Raw genomic sequence first — 24,419 nt, 5'->3', positions numbered from 1 at the left:
GTCCCATCTCGGGGGATTCACGGAGATCTCCTCCAGGCACCCACTGCCGGAGAGGGGATTCATCTCCCGGGAGGACTCTACACCGCCATGGTCGCCTCCGGAGTGATGAGTGAGTAGTTCACCCCTGGACTATGGGTCCATAGCAGTAGCTAGATGGTTGTCTTCTCCTCATTGTGCTTCATTGTTGGATCTTGTGAGCTGCCTAACATGATCAAGATCATCTATACGTAATTCTATATGTTGTGTTTGTCGGGATCCGATGGATAGAGAATACCATGTCATGTTAATTATCAAGTTATTACATATGTGTTGTTTATGATCTTGCATGCTCTCCGTTATTAGTAGAGGCTCTGGACAAGTTGATGCTTTTAACTCCAAGAGGGAGTATTTATGCTCGATAGTGGGTTCATGCCTGCATTGATACCGGGGAGTGACAGAAACCCCTAAGGTTGTGTTGTCTTTGTTGCCACTAGGGATAAAACATTGAGCGCTATGTCCAGAGGATGTAGTTGTTGATTACATTACGCACCATACTTAATGCAATTGTCATGTTAGCAGCCAAGATAGTATGATAGAGCATGAGAAGATACAAGGTTGACCAATACAAAGAGTGAAAAATAGATTCAAGTTTGGTCAACACATGAAGCATGAAGAATGTGCCACGTGAAGTCATGTGGTATGGTAAGCCTTTTCAATTATGCCTTATGAACTAACCATCATATATGTGCTCTTGTGTTGTGTATGTGGGTTAGGTATCTTTCCATGGGCATGCATCAAAAGTGAGATCTCATATAGCCCATGAGAGAATGACATCAAGTGGTGATCGTCATCAAGGTTGAGTTGGGCAAGTTCAAGTTGAGCATCTCGGGAGGATCATATGCTTGAAGCTTGTCGTCCAATTGGTGATAATGGACATGTGAAGATGTGCATCAATGGAGCTTTCCCCATCATAGTGTATGGGAAGCATTTATAAGTCTTCGCGAAGCAACAATGATCAAGTGAGGCATTCCGGCTTGAGTGGAGCTTGAAGAGTTATCATCAAGATCAAGCGGGATGCGCAAGGCAAAGGTATGGCCTTGATAGATTTTCCTTTTACCGGTCTCAAGGTGGTTGATGGGAGACCGGATTATAGGATAGATAGCCACACTATCAAGAGGGGCTTTCAGTTGGGAAACTTGATCACATCGTCTTAGGGAGCTCAACCCTTTGCATAATTTGCATATCCCTATTGCTTCTTGGTGTTTCTCTGTGTGAAGTTATTGAGCTTGTTGATAGCTTTACAACAAGCCCAAGTTCATGGAAAACAGAATTCACATGCATCTTCTATGGTGTTTTCGAGGTTAGGCGATTTTACCGGCTATTATGATCTACACTTTCCATAGGCTACATTTTGTTTTATCTTTCTAACAAAATTAGTTTCATGCGATTCGGAGTTCGAGAGTATTAGTTATTACAGAAATCAGATCTGTCAAAAAGAAAAGGAAAAAGTCTTTAAAAAGGGCTCTGCGAATTCTGGCATGCAGCCCGGCCGACCGGGCCTGCCACCGGCCTTCTCGGTTCCCGCCACTGTGGGGCTTGTGGCTACCGGGCCACATAATGTAAGCCTTCCGGCCTGGGTCCGACCCAGAATCCGCGGCCGCCGGCCTGCCCGGCTTGGGCCCCGGTGGACCGGTCTCCTTCACTGCTTAGGCCTTCTGGCCTGCTGCGCGTCGACCGGTCTGCTCAGCTCGGTCTGTGTCTCGGCTGGGCCGGCCTGTGCGCCGGCCTTCTCGGCGCCACGTCCGGTCTGCCGGCTGGGATGGCCGTCTGGGCCGATTTCTGTGTTGTTTTCTTGACTTTTCTCCCCAACGGTTATTTCCCCCTTTGGCTATAAAAATCCTTCTTCCACCTTGAGCAGAGTCAGTTCTTTTCTCCCCTACTCCTCAATTGTTGCTATTTGAAGAACTTGCTTCCCCTCTTGATTCCTCCCATGATTCTTGCCCATTCTTGAGGATTTGAGAGAGGAGATCTAGATCTATTATACCCACCAATAATTTCTCCTCTACGTGAGGGGAACCTATTGGATCTAGATCTTGGAGTCTTTTGTTGACTTTCCCCATTGTTCTTCCTCTCTAATTTCATCTTACCATTTGTTGCTTTGGTGGAATTTGAGTGTGAGGGATTTGAACACCTTTGGTGTTCTTGCTTTGCATCATTGCATTGTGTTGAGCTCTCCACCACGATTAGTTCGAGTGAGAGACCGTGAGCTTGTTACTCTTGGAGGGAGACCTCCTAGTTGGCTTGGCGGTTGGTGCTCCGGTGATCTCTTCAAGGAAGATTGTGAAGAGACCCGGGCTTCTCCTTCGTGGAGCTTGTGAAGTGGTTTTGGAGCTTGCCATCTCCGGAGTGGAGGAAAAGATAACCATAAGGAAAGGGCCATTATCCTTCGTGGGTTTGGCTCGGAGAATAGGGTGATCCTTCGTGGCATTGGGGAATCCTTCGTGGGACCTCCACCCCTCCAAACTTGACGTACCTTCTTGCAAAGGAAGGAAACACGGGAATACATCCTCGGTTATTTCTATACCCGAGCTTACTTTCCTTGTGATAGCCATCGAGCTTGAAGTATCTATTATATCTTGCTATCACTTGTTGTTTATATATATTGTGCCTATCTTGCTTAGCTCTAGTTGTTGTTGTTGCACTTAGTTGAGCCTAGTATATTTAGGGTTTGTGCTTGTAGAATAAACATAGTTTAATTCCGCATTCTTACAAGCCAAATCCGTAAGAGTTTTTAAACTATTCACCCCCATCTAGGCGACATCTCGTCATTTCAAAAACCAAGACTTACGAATGGGGTACATAATATGCATCTATCAATGCATCTTGCACATAAGATGATCAGATCTCATAGCACAATATCATAGAATAAGGATCCACCATATAGGTATTACAAATATGGCCATAATCATGCTAGGCAGGTCATATGGCACTAAGAACTATGAAGAACCTGAGAGAAATAGATCAAGCTACTGCCAAAAATCCGTAGTCCAGAGGTGGACAACTCTCCCTTGATCATGGTGATGGTGATGAAGACATTGGAGAAGGTGGAGATCCCTTCGGCGGCAGCTCCGGTGGAGTTTCCCCCTCCAATCTTCGCTGCTGAAGCCTCTGTTTTCGTGTTTCTGTCTTCTGCAGTGTTTTTTCCGAGAACTCTTCGGGGCCATATATATAGTGATTTTTAGGTCAAAATACGTTGGTGGACGAAAATATCACGCGATTTGGACGATCGACGGCCGAAAGAGGGTGGGTGGCGCGCCCACCCTTACTGGGAGCGCCACTTGGCCTCTTTCGGGCCTCAGGCCTCTCCACACGAGCTTCCACGGCTCAGGATGCTTCTCCCGATGAAAAAATGACTCTCCAAAAAGCATAACTCAAATTGGCTGCGTATAGGTATATGAAAGTGAAAAATACACAAAAAAAAGTAATTTTTATTCTGCATAGTTATAAACCAAATAAAAGGGATCATTGGTACATCCCCATAAATCAATGTAAAACATGGTATTATCATCATATATGTTGCAAATATGTGGGAATTTAATATGTGAGAATTCCATTTAGTTTGCGGGCCGAGCCAACTGACCGATCAACTATATAACTGGGCCGGTCCATTAGATATGTGGGACGAGCCTAATGTCTTGGTTTGACCGGTCAAAGACTAAATGGGTTGAACCATTTAGTTCATGGGGCCGACCAGCGAAGTTGGTTTGACCGGTCAAACATCTAGATGGGCCAGCCCACTAAGCACGTGATGCCTTCGCTTGACCGGTCAACAAGATAACTGGACTAGTCCACTTAGGTTGCGGGGCAGGCCAACTTTCATTGTTTGACCAGTCAACTAACAAATTTTAACGACCTAGTTAGTTAATGGGCCGTCCCAATCTAATCTGCTTATCCAGTCAGCACGTTGAATGTGCCGACCTGTTTAGAAGATGGGTCATCCCATAATTTTTTTAATGTACAACTATTTTGTTGGGCCGACTTAGTTACGGATATCGGAAGGTCCAGTAAGTTCATGATGAGCCATGGTAGTTGATGTCATCGATTAGCCAGTGCCGTTAGCACAGACACCTCTAGAGGGAGTGCATGCTCTACAGGGAGCACTAGAGGTACGTGGGAGACGGGTCAAAGATTACATCATCGTCTTCTTGATTGTGATGATCTTGTTCTTCTGAATGGCGTGTGATCGTATGTAACATGCTATGATATGGTATTTTCACCCAATCTAAAATATGGTAAGACTACGAAATTGTGATAGTGTTACCAAACAGGTGAATTCCAAATTGAGCTGGAAGCAGACAACCAAACAATGAAGGATGGGTTTTTCTAACTCGTGGACCATCTTATAAAGTGCAGAGGGTCTTCTTCCTGATGTAGTGGTACAGGAACTCGGTCCGTATTACCAAACGGGCCGTAAGTGGAGATGCTCTGGTTTGGCAATTGTTTGCACGGGTGAACATGAACAGTTCGGATCGATCGCCGGCGTTGTCACACGGATCCGGTGAAGGAATTCACTGCGGCCAGACGGCCTGCGTGCTGGCGGACGGCCCCACCGTGCAGGCGAACGTGGATAGGCTGGCCCCATGTTCAGTGTCCCGGGGCAGTTAAACGTGTCGGTGCCCTTCCTTTCTTCCCCACCCCAAAACCACATCACACGCTGCACTGCTAATTACGGACATTATCGCTCTCACCACCGTCTCCCTCTCACTATACACCACCATGCGTTCCTTCACTGGCATGTAGGACCACGTACAAGACGGCCCCGCCGGTCAGTTGGGGTGGCTGGGTTGCGGGACAAGTTGTTGAGCTCCGCGCGCAGAAGGTGGCAGAGTGGTCAGCTTTAATACGAGCCCCACCTCACTTCCCGGGGTCACCTTGCTGTCCCGACGCTCGACTCTCGAGCTGAGCCAGAGAAGAGAATCCCAAAGCGAAAACAAAACAAAACAGAAGGTAGCAAGAAGGCGGCGTGCAGGAGCGGAGACCAACCAGCGCCGCCCGCCGCGCCGCGCGCCGGGGAATGCGGCGGGGAGGACGGCCGCGGTGACCGCGCCTAGCTAGCTGCCGAGATCGGTGTGGGGGCGTGTACATTAGAGAGGAGAGAATGGGGGTGTGGAAGGAGGGCGCCGGGTGGTGCTTCTGCTCCGGCGGCGGCGGGGGCCGCTCCGAGCGGGTCAAGGCCGCCATCTTCTCCGCCAAGGCCGCCGCGCTCGCCGCCGTCTGCGCCCACGGCGGCACGGGCCTCCTCATCCACCGCAACCTGCTGCTCACCACGCACGGCAACCTGCCCTCCGCCGCCGCCGCCGAGGACGCCCACGCGCTGCTCGGCCACGCACGCGTCCCCGCCCGACTCGTGCCCCACAGGTCTGCGCGCGCGCCTTCTTCCCCCTCCTCCTGATCCTGCATTTCTGCCAGCCGCCGCATCTCTGAACTACTAAATCACCTCCATTTTCTATCCTTTTCTTTTGCCCTGCGTCTGCGTCTCCTGTGCGTGGATTTGTTCGTTTTACTTCTGCGCTCCAGCCTCCAGGTGATTATTGCAGAGTGATTAGGCTAAGATCCGCCGTCCGCGTCGGCAGGCGAGACCCACGGCGCCCGATTTGTCGGTGGTGGTGGGAGAGCTGTTGCTGCCGGTGATGATTACCCATAATGCGGCTCCGGGAATCTGCAACCAAGCTCGCCTCGCCTGTAGTGTAGTGCGATTTCTGTTAGTAGTTGGGACTATGTGCTGTCTAGCTTACAATGATGGTGATCACGAGCAAGTTAGCGCAACAAGCTGCAGCTGGAAAGCACTACTATAAGCAGCATTGTGCTGTTCAGCAAGCACTGGGGAAAAGTGACATTGGTAGTATTTGGCATAGATCTTTGCTTGTCCTTGAGTAGGTGGATTCATCCAAGCAAGGACATATATAGCACACAACAAATGTCATCTCAGGTGGTTGTAAGAGTTTGGTTTAAATGGGTTTCTTTTCTTCTCTTGGAAAAAAAGGGTTTTTTCTTTAGGGACATAACATCCAACAAAAGATGTGTCACAGGCAGGCAATAAGTGGCTCATGATTAAAAGGAGCAAGTTTGGGGTCATGAAAAGTTCAATGTGTTGTTTAAAAATACATTTAGGACAGTTCAGGACATATGAACTTTGCTGCCGAGTAATAAGAAACCGGTTTTCTGGACAAAACTTCACCATTGTTTTTTTTGGAAAAAATGTGCCTTTTGTTCTATTTTGCTATTTCTAACTCTATGCCTACTTACATTTGTGTTAAAAATGTTGATGTGTGCAGATTCTTCATTACCAGCTCGATTCTTGACCTCACAATAGTAGGTGTTGATTCTGCCGAGAATGAGTCCACTTTGCAAGCTCAGCAACCTCACTATTTGAAAACATGCTGCAAACCAAGCCTGGATCATGGGAGTGTTGTTTACCTGCTGGGGCACACTGGGAAGAAGGAGCTGGTGATCGGCGACGGAAAGGTAGTGATCGGTACAGACAACCTCATAAAGCTCTCGACGGATGGGGTGACATGGTGTCCTGGCTCTGCCGGCTTCGACGCCCAAGGGAACCTAGCTTTCATGATCTGTGATCCAATGAAGCTGGCCTCCTCCCCGACCGCAAGGTCTTCTTCAGCATCCTCGTCGTCGTCACATTCATCGAAGAAGGATCAGCCAATGCAATTCGGGATCCCCATATCTGTCGTCTGCGATTGGCTGTACCAGCATTGGCAGGGCAGCTTGGATGAGGTTACCAAGCCAAAGTTGCCTCTTGTTAGACTGATGTCCAGCAGGAGCGATCACTCGACCAGCTCCTTTACTCGCCGCAATGTGTTCAAGCCTGCTGATGATGAGAATGATGATGCGTCGGTTACTTCTAAAGTGACTTCCAAGCCTAAATATCAGCAGGGGTCAGGCAGCTCAGCCAATGCAAAAATCTCACATGATGCCAATCCTCTTGTTGATCTACGCAGGAACAGCGAGCAAGGGATTTCAACACCAGAAATATATGAATCACCGAGGGGTAGTTCTTGTCAGGGTCAGCAGGGTCCTGCTCCAATTCAACTCTTGGACATCAACTTCCCACCAAGGGTTCCCAAGACTATCTTTCTACCACTGCCCCTGAAGCAAATGCTTTCTGATGAGAACAATGTGGAGACGTCCAAACCTAGGAATCCATCTAGAGAGAACTGCTTTCCATCAGGGCTGATATGGCACCGTAATGGCGAGGCAGAATCGAGGGATCCTCCGGCTGCTCCTCCGAGGGACGATTGTAGCAGCGAGGGGCAGTCAAGCTCGTCACCTGCTGAACGAATGGAGTACAGAAATCATCGAGACCAGTATAGCAGCGAGGAGGAAACAATGTACTCAGCTGAAACCATGGAGAGCAGGAACATTCCAAGCCCCAGGGAGAAGCACGTCGGGAGGAGCCAGAGCTGTGTCAACTACAGCCGGTGGAACTCTCCAAGGAAACCGTCGGTGCAAAACGGGACCTTAAGGAAGCAACACACACTGATCCCTGTTCGGAAGACGCACTCGCAGAGCACGTCTCTGCCACAGAGGAGTCATGACTATTTGAGCCCGACGGTCTCCTCGGCTATGAAGAAGAGGAACTCCATGGAGCAGCAACAGCCTCCAAAGCCCCGTCGGATCATCGTCAATTCTTCTCCAAAGTGGATGTTTTGATGTTTTTCTCCTTTTAGTTTTCCAAAAGCCCTGTTGATACGGCTGGAGATCTGCAGTTCCCTTGTTTTCTCCTAAGCATTTCAATAGGTCGATGATCTTTTTGCTTTTCTTTCTCTAGAATGGTGTGCGGCAGTGCGTGTGCAGAGTATGCTTCGACAAATAAACGGTTACAAGAAGGAAAAGTTCGACATAAAAGGGTTTGACTTTTTTAGTTAGAAAATCTACTCCTGTTTGAATCGGAGTTTGAAACTAAACAGCTTGACTCTTGATTGTACTTTGGCCAATATTTGTATTTTGATTCTCTAGAAAATGAACTTAGGCCAAGATATGCTTCCTCTGAAATATGCTACTTCCCATATGGTTGATGCCTACAGTACCATTTTGTTTGCTTCTACCTAAAACTACATCAAGGCATCAGGTACACTGAAGAACCGCCAGCAAAGTGTCAAAACCACATATTGTTACTGAGGCGTAAGATTATGCATTCTGCAAGCGTTTTCCCAGTGCAAAATTATGCCAATGTGAGGTGCCGAATTTCTCAAACAACCGTGTTGGTGTTGTGATAATACATGTGTTCGTGCGTAAAAGCAGAGTTGTCTTTGGTAGAAATTTCCCTTATGTATAGTATTTGATAGTCTACGTATGAGCCACCCTAGTACCCATAGCATTTCAGTATTTTCGTTCACAGATTTCTGGAAGAACCAGGCTCAGAAATGCCTGGCTGAAAGAAGCTTTGGGGCTTATCACACACCACTGGCTGGCGGCGCTTCTCGCTTCCAGTTCTGACTTCACGGGAGGCTACAGCTCCCCTATGCTCTGTTCATGACAGGCATTGCCTGCTCTTCCAGAACTAAAATTAAGCAGCACTACCAAACCCAAACGAACCCCTTCATTTTTATAAGCTTGTGTTAACGGGACCAGAATCTTAGCAATGACGGCTCACACATGGAAACAAGGGATCGAAGTCAAACTTGACCGATGATGAATCCCACTAAGCATATGCATTAGCACTGCCATCAGTGTTTTCTTCATGGATAATGATTTAGTGATTCCTTCCTCCACATGGAAAGGTCGCTGTGCTGCCACTCTGTCCCACGGGGAACAGCGGCATAATAGCATTGCTCAATAATTTTGCAGGAGCGGTCATCATCTACCTACTTATATTTGTGGGTGTCAGATGGGATGGAATTCCCCACGTTCATTTCTGAATGATGTACCCCAGCACAGCCGTATATTCAGTTATCGTTTCACACACAAGAGAGCTATACAGGTATACTGACCAAAGGCACACTTTCGTCACCGTCAACTTAGGATGAAGCGATGGATCACTGACCATAACTTGCTAAAAAAAATCGATAAAAGTTCGACTTGTTAATGATTTACACTATATTCTATTTCCAACCAAGGAAAAGGATGGATTCAACCTGGATTGAGACATAAGCAAGAGGAAAAGGGGGAAATTCAAGATGAGATCTAAGACAAACTCACTTGTTCCCCTCTAAGAAAAATCCCTTTTGCGTCCTACTTTTCAGTATTATTACTCAGAAGTCACTTCACAATCATGATCATTCTCTCTAGACCGAGACTTGCATGCAGGAGACGCGACACGGAGAGTGATGGCCTGATGATGGGTGTTAACAACACGCAAGTTGATGCACTTCTACTCAATAGTCATAGATGGGGGAGAAAAGCTGCTACTGGAGCATTGGCACATGATCTACGTTTTGGTACCACCTATGAACAGCACAAGCAGTAAAGTAGGTTATTGGCATGTTCCTAACACCATTATTTATTATATAAATCAAATGCCCCATCAAATACCGTAAACCAATACAGAAATTGTGAGAAGGCGCAAACTTTAGATGGTCTTACTGCAGCTAAACAGCAGAGTTTGCCAAGTTCAGTTAGGAACAAGGACTGCCTACGATGCATGCGAATGTCCATTTGCTTTTACTTTGTACAGGAGTAAGTTGTATGTTCATTTGTTGAGGTATGGCGCTGAAAGGGCCAAGGGTAAAAAAAAACAGAAACAAAAACAAGCAAATCAAATAAGTACTTGCTCGGGAATTATCATCGCAACACAGATTAATGCCTGAAACAGATATCAACCAAAGATAATACATTTTACGCAACTTTTGATGGTGTAAATACACAGTTCACTTACAAACAAGGATTGCCTTAAACAAGTAAACCGAATAATGTAGAGCATATGATTGATGATAGATAATCGTTGTTTCTTGTGAAGAAACCAATGCATGTGCATTGCTATTTAGCAGCCAACAAGATTCTGGTTATTGATTAAAAACAATGGACCACATATTAAAAGAGCAGTCAATAGGTTAGCTTGTAAATGGTAGCAGAATAAAAATTAAACCTAGGTTCCTGTAACAAATTTACAATAACCAGATTCTGGTTATTTGATTCAAAAAGAACCAACCACAGATAAAGAAATGAAGTTAAAAGAGCAGTCAGTAGGTTAACTTGTAAATTGGCAGCAGAAAAAATTAAACCTAGGTTCCAGCAACAAATATACAAGAAACAGATTCAGGTTATTTGATTCAAAACATGGACCACAAGTAATAAAAGAAATAAAGTTAAAAGAGCAGTCAATAGGATAACTTGTAGTAAATTGGTAGCAGAATAAAAACTAAACCTAGGTTCCAGTAACAAATATACAGGAGCATGTGCCATGAATGATGGTTTTGGTCAGAAATCCTGAAGCAAGAAATCTTTACAATAAACTTGTAAAGGTGGAGTAACAGAGAACCAATCACACATAAAACCGCAGTAACAACATATGTATGCATGCATACATTGATGATACAAATAATGCAACCCTCCGACGGAGCTCAATTTTACCAAGTCGGTGAAAATAGCATGGTCTCCAGAGCAGAGCATTCTAGTGTTGAGGAAGATTATACATATTTCATACTAGCGGTTTGTACTCACCAGTCAACATACATACACATAAACATGTCTGTTAAGAGCAAGATTGATCTAACGAGAAGACAAGATGTGCACAAAGAGATGGATGTGTGAGCTGTCAACCTTCCAGGACTTCAATTTGAGAACCGACAATGAAGAACGCATTAGGAAAAAAAAAGTATTGTCCGGAAAATATAATGCGTTTGAAAATACTTGGCCTGGCTTGACCTGTTTACTAAGAGGGACTGAATCTCTGGAGTAAAAAACACTAATCTATCCATAAAAGCAGAATGGTAACACAAACACGAGAAAAGAAGACTGTAATGTTGCCACAACACAACCCTAGAACCGCCAACATCCGAATTGACCCCCTCTCTCTGTTAACCAATTCAACCGTAGCAACAACAACTACACAATTATACTATAAATAACGAATTCGTAGCAAAATATAGCTAGAAACAATAACAAATACTCGGCAGCAGCTTAACCAGGCGCCGGGGCGGGGGAATCATATGTCCTTTTGGTACCCTCCACCCCTCACACTGCTTCCCGCGGGATGGCGAATTCAGATGTTGCATCCGAAGCAGCTGCAGGCCTTGGGCGTGAATGAGCAGAAGCCGAAGGGGCGGTTGGGGATGTTGCAGTTGATGGCGTAGCAGCACGGGGCGAGGACGCAGACGCCCCTGGGCCCGCCGCAGCAGGTGCAGGGCGCGCAGAGCTGGAAGCGGCCCAGCCGCCGCCGCGTCTCGTTCAGGACCACGCCGCTGTAGCCGGACCCGGCCGCCGTGGCCATCGGCACCATCTCCACCGCCTGCTGCGGCTCCGCGTCCGGGACCTGCACGCGCGCGAGAGAGAGAGAGAGGGCGGCAATGGCTGTCAGTCAGGGTTCGTGGCCCCAAGATTGGCGGAATTGGGCGAGGCAAGAAGAGGAAGGAGGAAGTTGCTTACCTGTGACTGGGTCTGGGAGTGGGAGCAGGTAGAGGTGGCGGCGAGGGAGAGGAAGAGGAGGAGGAGGAAGAGCAGGGTGGGCATGGCGGCGGGCATCCTCTCTCGCTCGCTCGCCGCTGGAGCGGGGATTTGGACGGGCTTGGACTGGGCAGTGGGTGAAGAGGACTGAACTGAGGAGGTGGGGAAGTGGCTGTGGCAGTGAGGGTCTGTTTACTCTCGGGGGCAGAGAGAGAGAAATTGGGTTGCGAGATCTCGTAGAAAAGCCTCGCCGCATGTCGTCACGTCCGGCGTCACTCACCGGCGTGGTCTGGCTGGGCTTATTACCAAAGTGGGCCTGGCCGCATGGGGATATAGTAGAAAAAAAGTGTAAACTCGCACATGATCTGCTCGTCCGAAAATCTCCACCCGATCAACTTTCGTGCGTGATGTCCATCCGGGATCCTCCTATGGATGATCCTGCTACAACTAGGATTCCGATCTGTGATCCTATGCGATGATGATGGAACACAGATTTTTTCCTTGGATGCACCACTTTGCACTCGGTTTTACAAGGAAGGAGGGTCTGTCTAGGGCTCACTTAGAGCATCTCCACTGGTGGCCCCTAAATAGACCCCGACAGAGAGGTCGACACTGCCGTATGGAGGACGCCGGCACTGCATCCTCTATTTTGGTGTGCTGTTCCCACACCGGCGCTCCTAAACAGGCTGCCCGATAGGAATTTTTTAAGACAATTGTAGTTTTATTTTCATGTCATTCAGGATCGAGGAATAAATGATGTTTTAGGCCAAATCCGAGTAAAACATTATTCACTCCTCAATCTCGGATGACATGTGAAACTTGCTTCATCTCTAACCTACTACCTACTGGTCACCCGGCTCTATGGAGGTGGACGATCGATCGCTGCTCTCTCCGATGCTCTCTCTGCTGCTCCGCCGTCATCAATCCCCTGCTACTCTCTTCGCCGATCCATCTTCGCCCCAGCCATCCCTCTAATCCTCACCCCCTTCTTCTCCGACGCCGGCACCCCGCACCCGCACCCTAAGGTGCATCCTTGCCTTCACCGGCTCCGGCTCAGCAGACGTTCCCCCGCCTCCTCCCTCCTCCTGCTCAGTATGTGCAAGGTAGAAGACGACGCACGAATCTTGGCGTGATTTCAACAGCTGCAGATTCTACTGAGCTCTAAGATAAATCTCATTTTACTGAGAATTAGCAAAACGGAAGGAAAAATGCACGTACACATCTCTTTGTGTTCATATGGCTAACGAGCTTCAGTGTTCTTCCCATGGCCTATGCCGCGATCTAACAAAGTTTCTGTGTCGAGTTCATACCAACACATGCGTTAACCCTGACAGCATTGTGTTCTGTTGAATGAATCTGGTTTTTACAGGGAGATCTTGCGAGGATTCAGGCCGGCTGACACTGCCAGGCCAAGACTGCAAAAATTCGCAAGATCAATCCTCAAATCTTGACAGAAACCAGTCACCGTCTAGAGGAACCTTGTTTGTACCGTGGATTTGGGGCAAGCATTTATGCTCCCCACCTCGCAACGAGAAACGCGGTTGGACCAGGTTCCGCACCTTATCATGATGGCCGCATTAACGCTGGTTGTTGGGCGGAGCCTGGTTACCTCACAAAACTTTCTCTGTGCGAGATCATGATGGCGACGCCGCAACCGAATGTAGGTGCCAGTTTTCTGCATCCTTCCAACATTTACCTCCACCCATGTGTGGCCGAGGTCTTTGTGCATGGACGACGGGGCAATGTCCTTCGAAGCTAATCTCACAGCGGAATGAAAACCACTCCAGGACATCAACTAAATGCAGATCTTCTACTAAATGCAAACCACACCAGTAATACTAGTCAATGCATTGATGCAACAGGGTTTTGTAGGAGAGAAAATCACCTGTGCTTCCTCCACATCAATTTCCTAACAGTACCACCACCTCTTACTCTTAGGAACCTTTGATTGATATACTCCAAAGTAGTAGATCAATACCAATGCTAAGCCTGAAAACTGGGTTATCTGCATTCAATTATTTCGGTTGCAATTGGCCTCTCCAATGATTCTGAATTGACAAAACAAAAAAAAAGAGAACTGTACATCTCTGGCAGCAACTCAATTTACAGAACTTGATTCCGGGGAGTTAGGGGGGAAACATTTCGCAGCGCCTCAGGCGGGGCGGCGATGCATTTTATACATCAAGGCAGGCAGCGGGTCAAATGCCAAGGGACCCTGACCTAGGATGGGTACGAGGCAGATCCAGAGGGGGACTCCAGGAGGCGCCGAGCAGTAGGCGCGTTAGGTGAAGCGGAGGCGGAGTAGCCATACGCATAGACGCCCACCGGAGTAGCCATCGGGTGGTCAAACTTGCAGTTTACGCCGAACTTGCAGATGCCATAACGGGAATAGAATTTGCAGAGCTCTTCCCCCTGAAAAACACAAAATATAATCATCATGGGTCCAATAGGTGTACTAGGAACAGAAAAGTAGAACTATATTGCAGTAACTGCAGTAATAATATCAGGCATTCCAATTTGAGAAGCACTAACAGATCTCAAATTAAGCCATATTCATTGAACAGCTAAATCGGTACAGTATGCTAGCAAAATAGTCACTACAGATAGGTACTTTATTGCTTCCCTGTCAGATTGACATCTCATAACAATGTGGTACACTGCAATCGACAGTATCCTTATTGTACCTACCACAGTAGATTTACCGGCTGTGACTTCAACATGAATTTGATGATTAAACAATGTGTAGCCAATACAGGCATGGTTTAACAAATAGGCTATGAATCTACAGGATTTAGCTTCAGCAACGACAAGAAGATATTTTGTTGCTTTGGGAATTGGTCATCAATATCAGGAACTTTATCATTACATTTCAGAACCAATCATGTAACCGGACGATATGTGAAACATCTTTGGTTCTACAGTTCATCTCAATCTATATTCACAAACATTAACGCAAATCAACTATACTTAAGCCTCTCCCACAGACAGATGATAGGTGGTAAAGAGCTCAGAAAATGGACAGGCAAAACTATAAATCATATGGAATAAAACTATCATGGAGATAAAACATCAATAGAAGGTTTCCATATACTTACTGGGCGTAGTGGAAGACCCATTGGGCTCAACACACAGTCTGGGGAAGGTTGTGATCGCACCCGGGGATGATGGAACTTGCAAACTGCACCAAACTTACAATCTCCAGTCTTTATGTAGTATATGCATTCTGGTTGATCAGGTCTCTCGGGAAATACATTCTCTCTCTGAAGTGCATACTGAGGTACAGGAAACGAGCTGGATCTGTAGGGTGAGAGCATTCCCTGATTGCCAGCACTACCTTCACCTTGTCGAGAAGTTCCATAGTATTGTTGAGCTCCTGGAGACTGAAGTCGACTCTCGGAAGATGAAACAGGTAGTATTTGTCCCTTGAAAGATAAACAAAATAAGAAATATCAACCCTAAATAGAATCAAACAATTGATGTATTTAAGGGCATGTTTTCATGTCACAATTTTTGAAACATATTAGAGATTAACAAAGCCAAACAAAATATTATAGACAAAAGCTCCATATCAGAGCTTTCCACGATGCATATAGAACAGACTCATTTGCAACTGAACTTAAATCATTAAATCCTACTTGATGATTTGTATCTAGAAAACATCATGGCGATACAAATTCAAATGGAAACATAATGCAAATATAGTCCGGCTATATCAGAGCCAAGGCACAAAACAATGGAATTCCAGGGTAAGACTTGCAGAGATCCAAATAATGAGAAAAGGCAAGTTAAAAGTTAGCACTGGCATATTCCGTACTTTTTTACCCTGTTGGTATAGGAAATCAAAGCCCAAACAAGATAAATACACTAAACATATCACGACTAAGTGAAAACTCATTATGCTGCCTGACTATGAGATGAGATGATCTTACAGGATATGAATTCCAGCTTGGTACTTGAACAAGACCTTGTGGTACAATCATCGGTGCATAATTTGAAGCACCTTGCCATCGAGGGCTTGGAGCAGAAAGAACCTCTTGGATAAGCCCAGCTGGCCATAGTAGTTCCAGTATAGGAATGTGGACCAGTGCTTCCAGAGGTATGTACAGAAGGATAAATAGGGGAACCACGCGAGGAAGGCACCGCATTGAAAAGTTCTGGGTGGTTAAATTTACATGTATTCCCGTATTTACACTGTCCCGTTTTTAAGTAGTATGCACACTCCCTTTCATTCTACAACAGTAAATAAATTTCAGTCAGCCCAACAAACAGAAAAATAAACAAATGGATGGACAGAATAATACTATTCAGCTAACAGTGAACTACTAACCGGTCGAAGTGGGTATCCTAATGAGTTTAGCTGTGCCATTCCCTGGATCCCAGCCTTTTCTCTGGGATGATGGAATTTACATGTAGGCCCAAACTTGCATGTTCCAGTCTTCAGATAGTACTGAACAAAAAACGTTGAGAAATTCCATCAGTTCAACATTGTCCAGCATGGCATAAAAATGATAGAACTATACCGCTCCTATATTGCAAGATGTAGACTCTACATAAAAGTCAATTTTACAGCAACTCCAAGATTGTGGTTATCATTCTGGCAAAAACTGAAGCTAATCACCTAGCGACTATTTTCTTGCCGTACAAGTACACTTCTACAAAATGTTGGTAACCGTTATCTGGTTTGGTTTTAAAATGATAATCAGTTTGTACAAACAAGCACCGAATAAAAAACCTCAGTATTTTTCTCAGTGTTCATATGAGCCTCAATTTTTTTCTCAACATATAATCATATATGGAAGCAGCATTAACCACATTTAAGAGCCCCTTTTCTGCACACATCCCCCAAACCATATGTTAACCAGGTAAGCAATTGCCCTAAAATATTGCATAAGAAGAAAACAAGCCACATGTTTTTTCTCAACATATAATCATATATGGAAGCAGCATTAACCAAATTTAAGAGCCCCTTTTTCCCCCAAAGCATGTGTTAACCAGGTAAGTAATAGCCCTAAAATATCACATAAGCAGAAAACAAGCCACATGTAACATTGCTAAATATTGTTAACCAGCACAACATTGGCTGGATCCAAGTAAAATCTATGAATAAACAATACTTCTGAAAAAACAAGCAGTTTGTAATCGTGAGTACCTGACATTCTGGTTGTCCCACCCTCTCAGGATATTCTCCTTTGATTCTAGCAGAGGCAATAGCCTAGCATTAAGAAGATGAGTTGAGAAGAAAAATATGAGATGAAGTAAAGAAACAGCAATTAGTAAGTACGGAAATGATTGTACAGAAAGTTGGAAGTTAGTACTGTAATGCCTCACTAACAGAAATGACATGCAGCCGGCGAGTGGCAATTATAAATTATCCAAAAGAAAGTGACATATTAGGGAATAGGGATAGTTACCCAATGAAAAGTGGCTTGTGTCTATTATAAACACATGAGTAACATGTATTACCTCCGTTCCAAAATATAAGCCTTTTTAGAAAGTTATTTATAACTTTCTAAAAAGGCTTATATTTTGGAACGGAGGTAGTAGCAAACTATCCAACGCTGAAGGAAAAGTTCACAGGGATTAATAGCCGGCAATGACACTCACCAAGCTAAAAATGTTTTACCAGCATGCTGGTGCTAACATCTGTGTCCCCTCCGAATGAGAAAGCATACATAAATATCTATAGGTGGTCATACAAAATCATGGAGCAGAGCATTTGATACACTGACTATCACACCACACATGGTATTTCTCGTCCAATTCCATACACACTTCAACAGTGCTAATTATGTACATGAGGAAACGCCGTATAGGCAAATGTGCAAAACGTGCTGATGATTGTAAATGCGTGATGCAGAGCAGTATAACAGCTGGGAGAGAGAGGGGTGGTTACTCACCATATTCCTATCAGGAGGGTGATTGAACCTGCAGCTCAAGCCGAACCTACACAATCCAGTCCTGAGGTAGTAAGTGCAGTCGGGTTCCCCCGGCCGCTCAGGATATGGGCCCTGTTGCATAGTGGCACCGCTGCTCATGGCCATCTGGTGCCACATCCCCTCTGCAGCGAACATTGGACACGATGTTAGTTAGAACATAATAAGCAGAAACCACTACAAGCTAGCAAAAATCGAGATCAAATTTGTGCAAAATTTTACTGGCGACCGGTTTGAGACATTAGAACTATCTACATTCTACAGGAATCTGCATATAGAACGTGAAATCAAGAGCGCCACAGTTTGGCATGATCGAGCGCCCACAAAAACCCCAATTCCGCGTCCACACGGAGATACACACAAAACGATACTAGCTTTTAGTATAATAATAGTATCCATATAGGGATTGATGAGACCCATAATCCATCGCAGTATACTGCGAGAACAGCCACTGATTATTAGGCAATAATAATAAATCGCGGGAAAAAGAAAAGGTAAAACGAAGCGTCGGCGCATAACCTACGGGGGGCGGAATTGAGCGGCCGATAACCGAAATTCCCCAAAATCGGTCGGACGCTGGCGCGAGGAGACGGAAACCCTAACCTTGATAGAGTGCATCGGGGTCGGGCGAGGGCGTGCCGGTGTCGGCGGTGGCGGTGGCGGGGGGCGGGGGAGGGGGAGCGGGAGGCGAGGGCGCGGCGGCGGAGGCCGTGACGGTCACCACCGCGGGAGCGGGGGCCCTTCCGGCTTCGTCCATGGGCAGCGAGCGGCTGCGCGGGCCATCACACGATCGCGGCGGCGGGGGCGGCCATTGATTGGGAGCTCCGGCGAGTGATCGGTGCGGTGTGGAGGGCGCCCTGCCTGCCGCTGCCTGCCGCTCGTATTTATTTCCTCTCCCTTTCTCTCGCTCTCTTTTTCCGGTGCGCGGCCCTGCTACGTGCACCCAAAGCGTTTGCGGTCCCAACACGCGCCCTTCACGCGTACCATCGCCTCAAAGTGCTCCGTTTTCTTTTTTACCTTACCAAAATGTCTTGTTTGACTTTAAAATATTTGATCATGGCAAGGACATGGGAGATCAAACCGGAGATTTTTATTTCTCCCCTAATCTTGCTTGTGGACATGTTGGGGTTATCTTTGTAATTGTGTGTTTTACTTTGTTGGGTTTTTTTTAGGTCACTTTGTTAGTTATCTTTGCTCCCCCTTCTACGTCACCGCAGCCATGTCCGTGAACGAAGTTTGACAACAAGAGTGACCATGTCACTCTTACCTATGTAGAATGGCAACAACGGTGAAGAGTGGTTAAGGCTAGGGACGGGACATTTTTCTGTTGGGCGGAGAAACCGAGATGGGTAGCCTTGCAAAAGGAAAGAACATGGACAGCGGCACGCAATGGCATGGATCGCGAGGCAATAAATGACAGAAGGCGAAAAATGCCAATCGCCGAAAGGTGCAGTGACGTGAGAAGCGAGGAGGACGGTGATAGAAAGTGCCGGAAGGAGCACTGACGTAAGAAGAGATGTGACAGATGGCATATGGCGTACAATTTAAGCGCCGAAAGGAGCATTGACGTGAGAAGCGACGCGGTCGGCGATAGAAGGCGCCGAAAGGAGCACCGAAGTAAGAAGAGACGCGACACATGATAGAAGTCACCAGAAATGAGCACTGGCGTAAGAAAGAGATGCGACAAAGGATAGAAGGTGTAAAGCTTAATCGCCGAAAAGAGCATTGGCGTAAGAAGAGATGTGCCAGATGGTATATGGCGTACAATTTAAGCGCCGAAAGGAGCATTGACATGAGAAGAGATGTGCTAGATGGAATATGGCGTACAGTTTAAGCGCCAAAAGGAGCATTGACGTGAGAAGCGAGGCGACCGACGATAGAAGGCGCCGAAAGGAGCACCGACGCAAGAAAGAGATGCGACAAGCTTAACCAGCGAAAGGAGCGTTGACATAAGAATATATGTTCTAGATGGTATATGGCGTACAATTTAAGCGCCGAAAGGAGCATTGACGTGAGAAGCGAGGCGACCGACGATAGAAGGCGCCGAAAGGAGCACCGACGCAAGAAAGAGATGCGACAAATGATAGAAGGCGAAAGCTTAATCGACGAAAGGAGCATTGACGTAAGAAGAGATGTGCCAGATGGTATATGGTGTACAATTTAAGCGCCGAAAGAAGCATTGACGTGAGAAGCGAGGCGACCGACGATAGAAGGCGCCGAAAGGAGCACCAACGCAAGAAGAGACGCGACAAAGGATATAAGGAACCAAAAATAAGCACTAACGCAAAAAGAGATGCGACAAAGAATAGAACGCGTAAAGCTTAATCGTCGAAAGGAGCACTGACGTAAGAACAGATGTGATAGATGGTATATGTCATGCAATTTAAGCGTCGAAAGGAGTGCTTGTGTAATGAGATGTACATTTGGCTTGGGCCACAACCCCTCGATTTATGGCATGTATGTGTTCTTTTATGAAAGTTAGTTAAATGAATGTCCGAGAATGCTAAAATTTATTACTCCCTCTGGTCCTATTTAATCAACTTGGATTTAGTTTACAGTTGTATTAAATCCGAATCAATTAAAAGGGATCAAAAGGAGTAGATCCTTTTAAGGTATATATACCTAGGTTTGCACCGTTCACCCATGCCGGCCCTTGTCTTCATGATGTAAAAACACTTGTCTGGCCAAGCCGAAAAAAGACATCACCTTTGCTCCCACCGCCAATTCCTGTTTTTTTTTCTTGCACCACATTATAGTCCTCACGGTTTTTATGCGTACGGATGGATTTTGCAAGTATTACTGACTTTTATGAAAGTTAGTCGGTGGAAGGGCTGAGTCCACTAAGAAAAAAAATACTAGCATGCAACATAGTTTCACAAGTTTGCAATAAATAAAGTGGTTTAGACCTCGTCCAATTTGTTGTCATCTACATTAGTAGTAGTGCTTCTTCCACGTTGTCACTTGTCTTAACAATCTGATGAAGAACACTTGTCCGGAGAGGGAGAGCCAAAAGGCATCATCTTTGGCCCTGCCGGGAAATCCTATACGAGTAGTATTTTGTTGGCACGGGGACGGGGTGGTGGTGCACCTACCAATTAGCGCTTTGTCGCAGTGCGCGCGGGGCGCGCCAGTGTGCCTGCCCGGGGCGCTCGCCTCCTGTCCTTTTTCGTTCGTTTTCCCAACGCCTTTTAGCCTTTTTACGCGAGCCAAGGAAAGCAAGAAAGAATTCCTCCTTTTTGTTCGGGTGTGAATTGTGAGGAGAGGAGGTGCCCGACTGACCTCATCCAGTCGTTCCGGCTGCCCTTTTCCTCTCTTTCTTTCCATTTTCATTTTCGTTTTCTCTTTCATGATAATAATAATCGCCTAGCCGTTTTTTATTTTACTTCGTGAGCAGAGCTCCTCTCCGACGAGTCACGTCACGTCGCTTTTGTTTCCCGCTTGATTGATGCGCATCCTTCTTCTGCTATCTCGATTTTTATTTTCTTTTTGCTGATGAGTCGACTGATGTGCTCACCGACCACTTGTTGTCACGTACTCCACTCCAGGTCCAGGAGGATCTGGCGGCGACTTTGGGCCTTGTGTTCCGATCCTGCTTCTCCGGCTTGGAGCTCAGGATCTGGGACTGGGAGAGCGTCCCTCCCGAGACGACGAGCTGATTGCAGGCAGCGCTGCATTTGGTTGTGTTGTGCGTGGCGTGGTGGTCACCGGTACCATGGGCCTAGCTACTACGCCTAGTTGCTGATGGGATGGGATGCCATGCCAATTCCCAATTCCGTAGTGGGCGCATCTCATCGACCGGCAACACCAAAGCAGCAGCATATATATGTCGTGGTTTGGGTTTGCATGTATCCCATCTCATATCTCTCTTCCTGGCTATACTATACATGCCGCAATCAACTTATTTTTTTGTCCGCTGGCACGGCGTTTATGTTGTACTAAGGGCATCTCCAACGGATCGACGTATTTCGGACGTTTATTGTGTCCGTTTGCGTCGGCTCACGGACGTCATACGGCCTAGGGCGACCGTCGGGGGTATCCCAGCGGTGCGGACACATTTTTTTAGCGGAGACAACGTCAAGGTCGTTAATGGCGGTTTAGTGTCCCGTTGAGGCTTGCCGCCGGCGATTACCGGTTTCCGCGCGACGATGGCCGTTCCCGCGCTTCCCCAACACATTTGTAAGTTTCGCTGGCGTATCGCGCGCGGGAAACGAGATGCGCGGCAACGCCGTTTCCCGCCCCGCCGTGGCTATATATGGTAGACACCGGCGAGGGTGACGAATACTCCTCAAGCTAAACCCTAGCATCCATCCATGGCCGAGCACAACCTTAGCTGGGATCAGGTTGTTCAGATGTGCCACCAAACCCACCCGGAGGACGAGTAGCTAGTCGCCGACGCATTTCAGGCCGAACGACGGAGGTTGCGGAAGCGGAGGCGGCAGAGCGCGCGCAAGGGCGTGAGCGCCTCGCGGCGGCCAGGGCGGAAATCGCCAACGCTAGGGCCGAGCTCGCCGACGCATTTCTTATTACCGGTTCCCGCGCTTGCCCAACACATTGGCAAGTTTCACCGGCATTTAGCGCGCGCGGGAAACAACATGCGCGGCAACGCCGTTTCCCGCCCCGTCGTGGCTATATATGGTGGACACCGGCGGGGTTGACGGGCACACCTCAAGCTAAATCCTAGCATCCATCCATGGCCGAGCACAACCTCAGCTGGGATCAGGTTGTTCAGATGTGCCACCAAGCCCACCCGACGCATTTCAGGCCGAGCAGCTGGACCTGGAGGCGGCGGAGGCGGAGGTTGCGGAAGCGGAGGCGGCAGAGCGCGCGCAAGGGCGTGAGCGCCTCGTGGCGGTCAAGGCGGAAATCGCCAACGCCAGGGCCGATGATACGGGCATGGAGGCCTATGTGGAGCCCAGATTCAGGACTCCACCAGCTTAATTATCTTAGTTTATCTAATGGTCATATATGGGCCAATTAGGGATTTTTAATAAATCGAGTTAGTCTTGGTTTGGGCCTGTCCAACCAAGTTAGGTACGCCCATAGAGTGGCGCCCCAGCCCAGCAAGGGCTGGCCGGCCACCTCCCCCTCATATAAGGAGGCGGGGCGGCTAGGGTTAGGGATAGCTAAGTTTAGACTAAAGTTTAGGTTACACCTATCTGCGTGTGTTCACGTGTATCATCCCTCCGGGGGTACGGCGCTGCCGTTTATCTATTATATCCGCTGCGAAGGTTCTTGTGTTTATCAAGGATTATCTAGCTCAAGGTTTGAGGCGTATCGTTTACCGATCCGTTGCTTGCTGGATTCGTTCCCTCTTCTCCTGGCTGCGTTCATCGCGTTGTTGGGAGGATTTACTACCCCGGGTTCTCGCTGTGAAAGATCGGGCATCAACTTAGGAGGATCTAGTGGGATCCCCCATATCAGCCGAGCTCGCCGAGGCCAGGGCGAAGCTCGTGGAGGCGCGGGTGGCAATGGCGGCCCCTCTGGCAGCCCCACCCGCGGACGTCGTCATCCATGACATCGCTGCCGCCGACGTCATACCCAGCCGCTTCGAGTGCGTCGGCGACCAACGGGTCCTGCTCGCGTCCTTTGATACCCTAGCTGGGGACGCCCTGCGCCGTCAGGCTTGGGCAGCGGAGGAGGAATCCCACAGCTATGCGGTCGCCATGGCTCGGGGGTACTTATGCTCCAACCTGGATTCACTCCAGCGGAGGGGCCCTTCTCCCGCGCGGGTCGAGCAGGAGAACCGGGAGCTGGCGGACGCCATCGCCGCCAGGGACAAAGCGGTGGCGGAGGCGGCTAGGGACAGGGTCCGCTACCACGCCCAGATGGCTGCGTTGCAGGCGGCAGTGGCTGAGGCGGCGATGGCGGAGGAGGCCTCCTCTCTGGCCAGGAGAGTCATGTGGGACTCCTCTCTGGCCGAGGCCCTCGAACGCTGCAGGCGGCAGGACGAGGTGTCAGATCGTCCAAAATGAAGTCACTCCAAAATGTGGCACCCTTGCCGGAGATCACGCCGTCTCTGGTGAGGCGAGACCTAGACCTCACCTAATACGGGGACGACACAGTTGGCTGCGACACCGCAGGTGGAGGTGAGAAGTAAAATTAGGGTTTTAGGGTGCGGGGAGCTCGTCGGTTACAAGATCTTAGGGTTTGGGGTGCGGGGAACTCGTCGGTGACGAGATCTTAGAGTTTAGGGTGCGGGGAGCTCATCGGTGACGAGATCTTAGGGTTTGGGGTGTTGGGAGGGCTCTCCTGGCACCAAAGACAGGGGTAGGGGATGTTAGAGGGAGGATGGGGGTGGAGGTTGGCTACGATCCAGGAGGGCAGTGCGACCATGCACCACAGAAAGACATCTAATCATGTTCTTCAACATCGAATGCATGGGGCGTGTGGGCGTCCACACCATGAGTGGTCATGTACAAGTTGATATAGAACCTTGTGTATTTTTAGTTTGTTAGCATACAATTTAGGGTTAAACATAATTAAAATCTTACCCTCGTGATTAGAATACCTCTTGATAAAGGAAATCAGGCATTAAGAAGAATCACTACATGCCATTAGGGGGATAGCCCATGGCCGTAGTCACGGAAGATGGGGCCCAGAATATGGAAGTAATCTTGCATCACCGCCTTTGCAGTTAGTGAATAAGCTATAGATATAATTAAGGGGATGCACCGTGGTGCCAAAGAAGCCAAAAACATTCTTTTAGGGCTAGCACATATGGTGAAAAATTAGTATTTTACAAAAACAAAAATCCCGGGTATCATGTGCACCCACCCTGCAGGTTGCACTTGCATCCGCCACTGTTTGTGGCAGGTAGAGCTCGTCGATCTTTTGATCCCCTATAGTTCCTTTAGATCACCTTCACTAGAGTACTAAGAAGGACTCTGA

General features: G+C 47.6%; 3 protein-coding genes across 3 annotated transcripts; 1 reads left to right on the top strand and 2 right to left on the bottom strand.

Moving 5' to 3' along the window:
• Positions 1-5,137: 5,137 nt before the first annotated feature.
• LOC124667847 lies at positions 5,138-7,777 on the top strand. The gene is made up of 2 exons (XM_047205085.1): positions 5,138-5,397; positions 6,315-7,777. The coding sequence occupies exons 1-2, from the start codon at positions 5,138-5,140 to the stop codon at positions 7,705-7,707; spliced, it is 1,653 nt and encodes a 550-aa protein (XP_047061041.1). The 3' UTR covers positions 7,708-7,777.
• Positions 7,778-10,886: 3,109 nt separating this feature from the next.
• On the bottom strand, positions 10,887-11,764 carry LOC124668459. Its single transcript, XM_047205592.1, has 2 exons — positions 11,581-11,764; positions 10,887-11,467 (listed from the first exon to the last, which is right to left on the bottom strand). Exons 1-2 carry the CDS (start codon positions 11,674-11,676, stop codon positions 11,198-11,200), a joined length of 366 nt encoding a protein of 121 aa, XP_047061548.1. The 5' UTR covers positions 11,677-11,764; the 3' UTR covers positions 10,887-11,197.
• A 1,818-nt stretch (positions 11,765-13,582) lies between these two features.
• LOC124667981 (zinc finger CCCH domain-containing protein 12-like) lies at positions 13,583-18,218 on the bottom strand. The gene is given in 8 exon segments (XM_047205194.1): positions 13,583-14,010; positions 14,694-15,020; positions 15,528-15,614; positions 15,616-15,828; positions 15,926-16,045; positions 16,748-16,810; positions 17,496-17,656; positions 18,135-18,218. Coding segments are annotated over 7 exon segments (1,158 nt in total). The 5' UTR covers positions 17,652-17,656; positions 18,135-18,218; the 3' UTR covers positions 13,583-13,818.
• Between the last annotated feature and the right edge of the window lie 6,201 nt (positions 18,219-24,419).

This window comes from Lolium rigidum, chromosome 6, assembly GCF_022539505.1.
Source record: "Lolium rigidum isolate FL_2022 chromosome 6, APGP_CSIRO_Lrig_0.1, whole genome shotgun sequence".
Classification (NCBI taxonomy): Eukaryota; Viridiplantae; Streptophyta; class Magnoliopsida; order Poales; family Poaceae; genus Lolium; species Lolium rigidum.
This window is presented reverse-complemented; position numbering and strand designations above follow the sequence as displayed.

Coding starts and splice junctions, on each gene's coding strand:
- LOC124667847 (XM_047205085.1), top strand. CDS start 5,138: ATGGGGGTGTGGAAGGAGGGCGCCGGGTGGTGCTTCTGCTCCGGCGGC. Junction 5,398..6,314: donor GCCCGACTCGTGCCCCACAG/GTCTGCGCGCGC, acceptor TGATGTGTGCAG/ATTCTTCATTACCAGCTCGA.
- LOC124668459 (XM_047205592.1), bottom strand. CDS start 11,676: ATGCCCGCCGCCATGCCCACCCTGCTCTTCCTCCTCCTCCTCTTCCTC. Junction 11,468..11,580: donor ACTCCCAGACCCAGTCACAG/GTAAGCAACTTC, acceptor GCGCGCGTGCAG/GTCCCGGACGCGGAGCCGCA.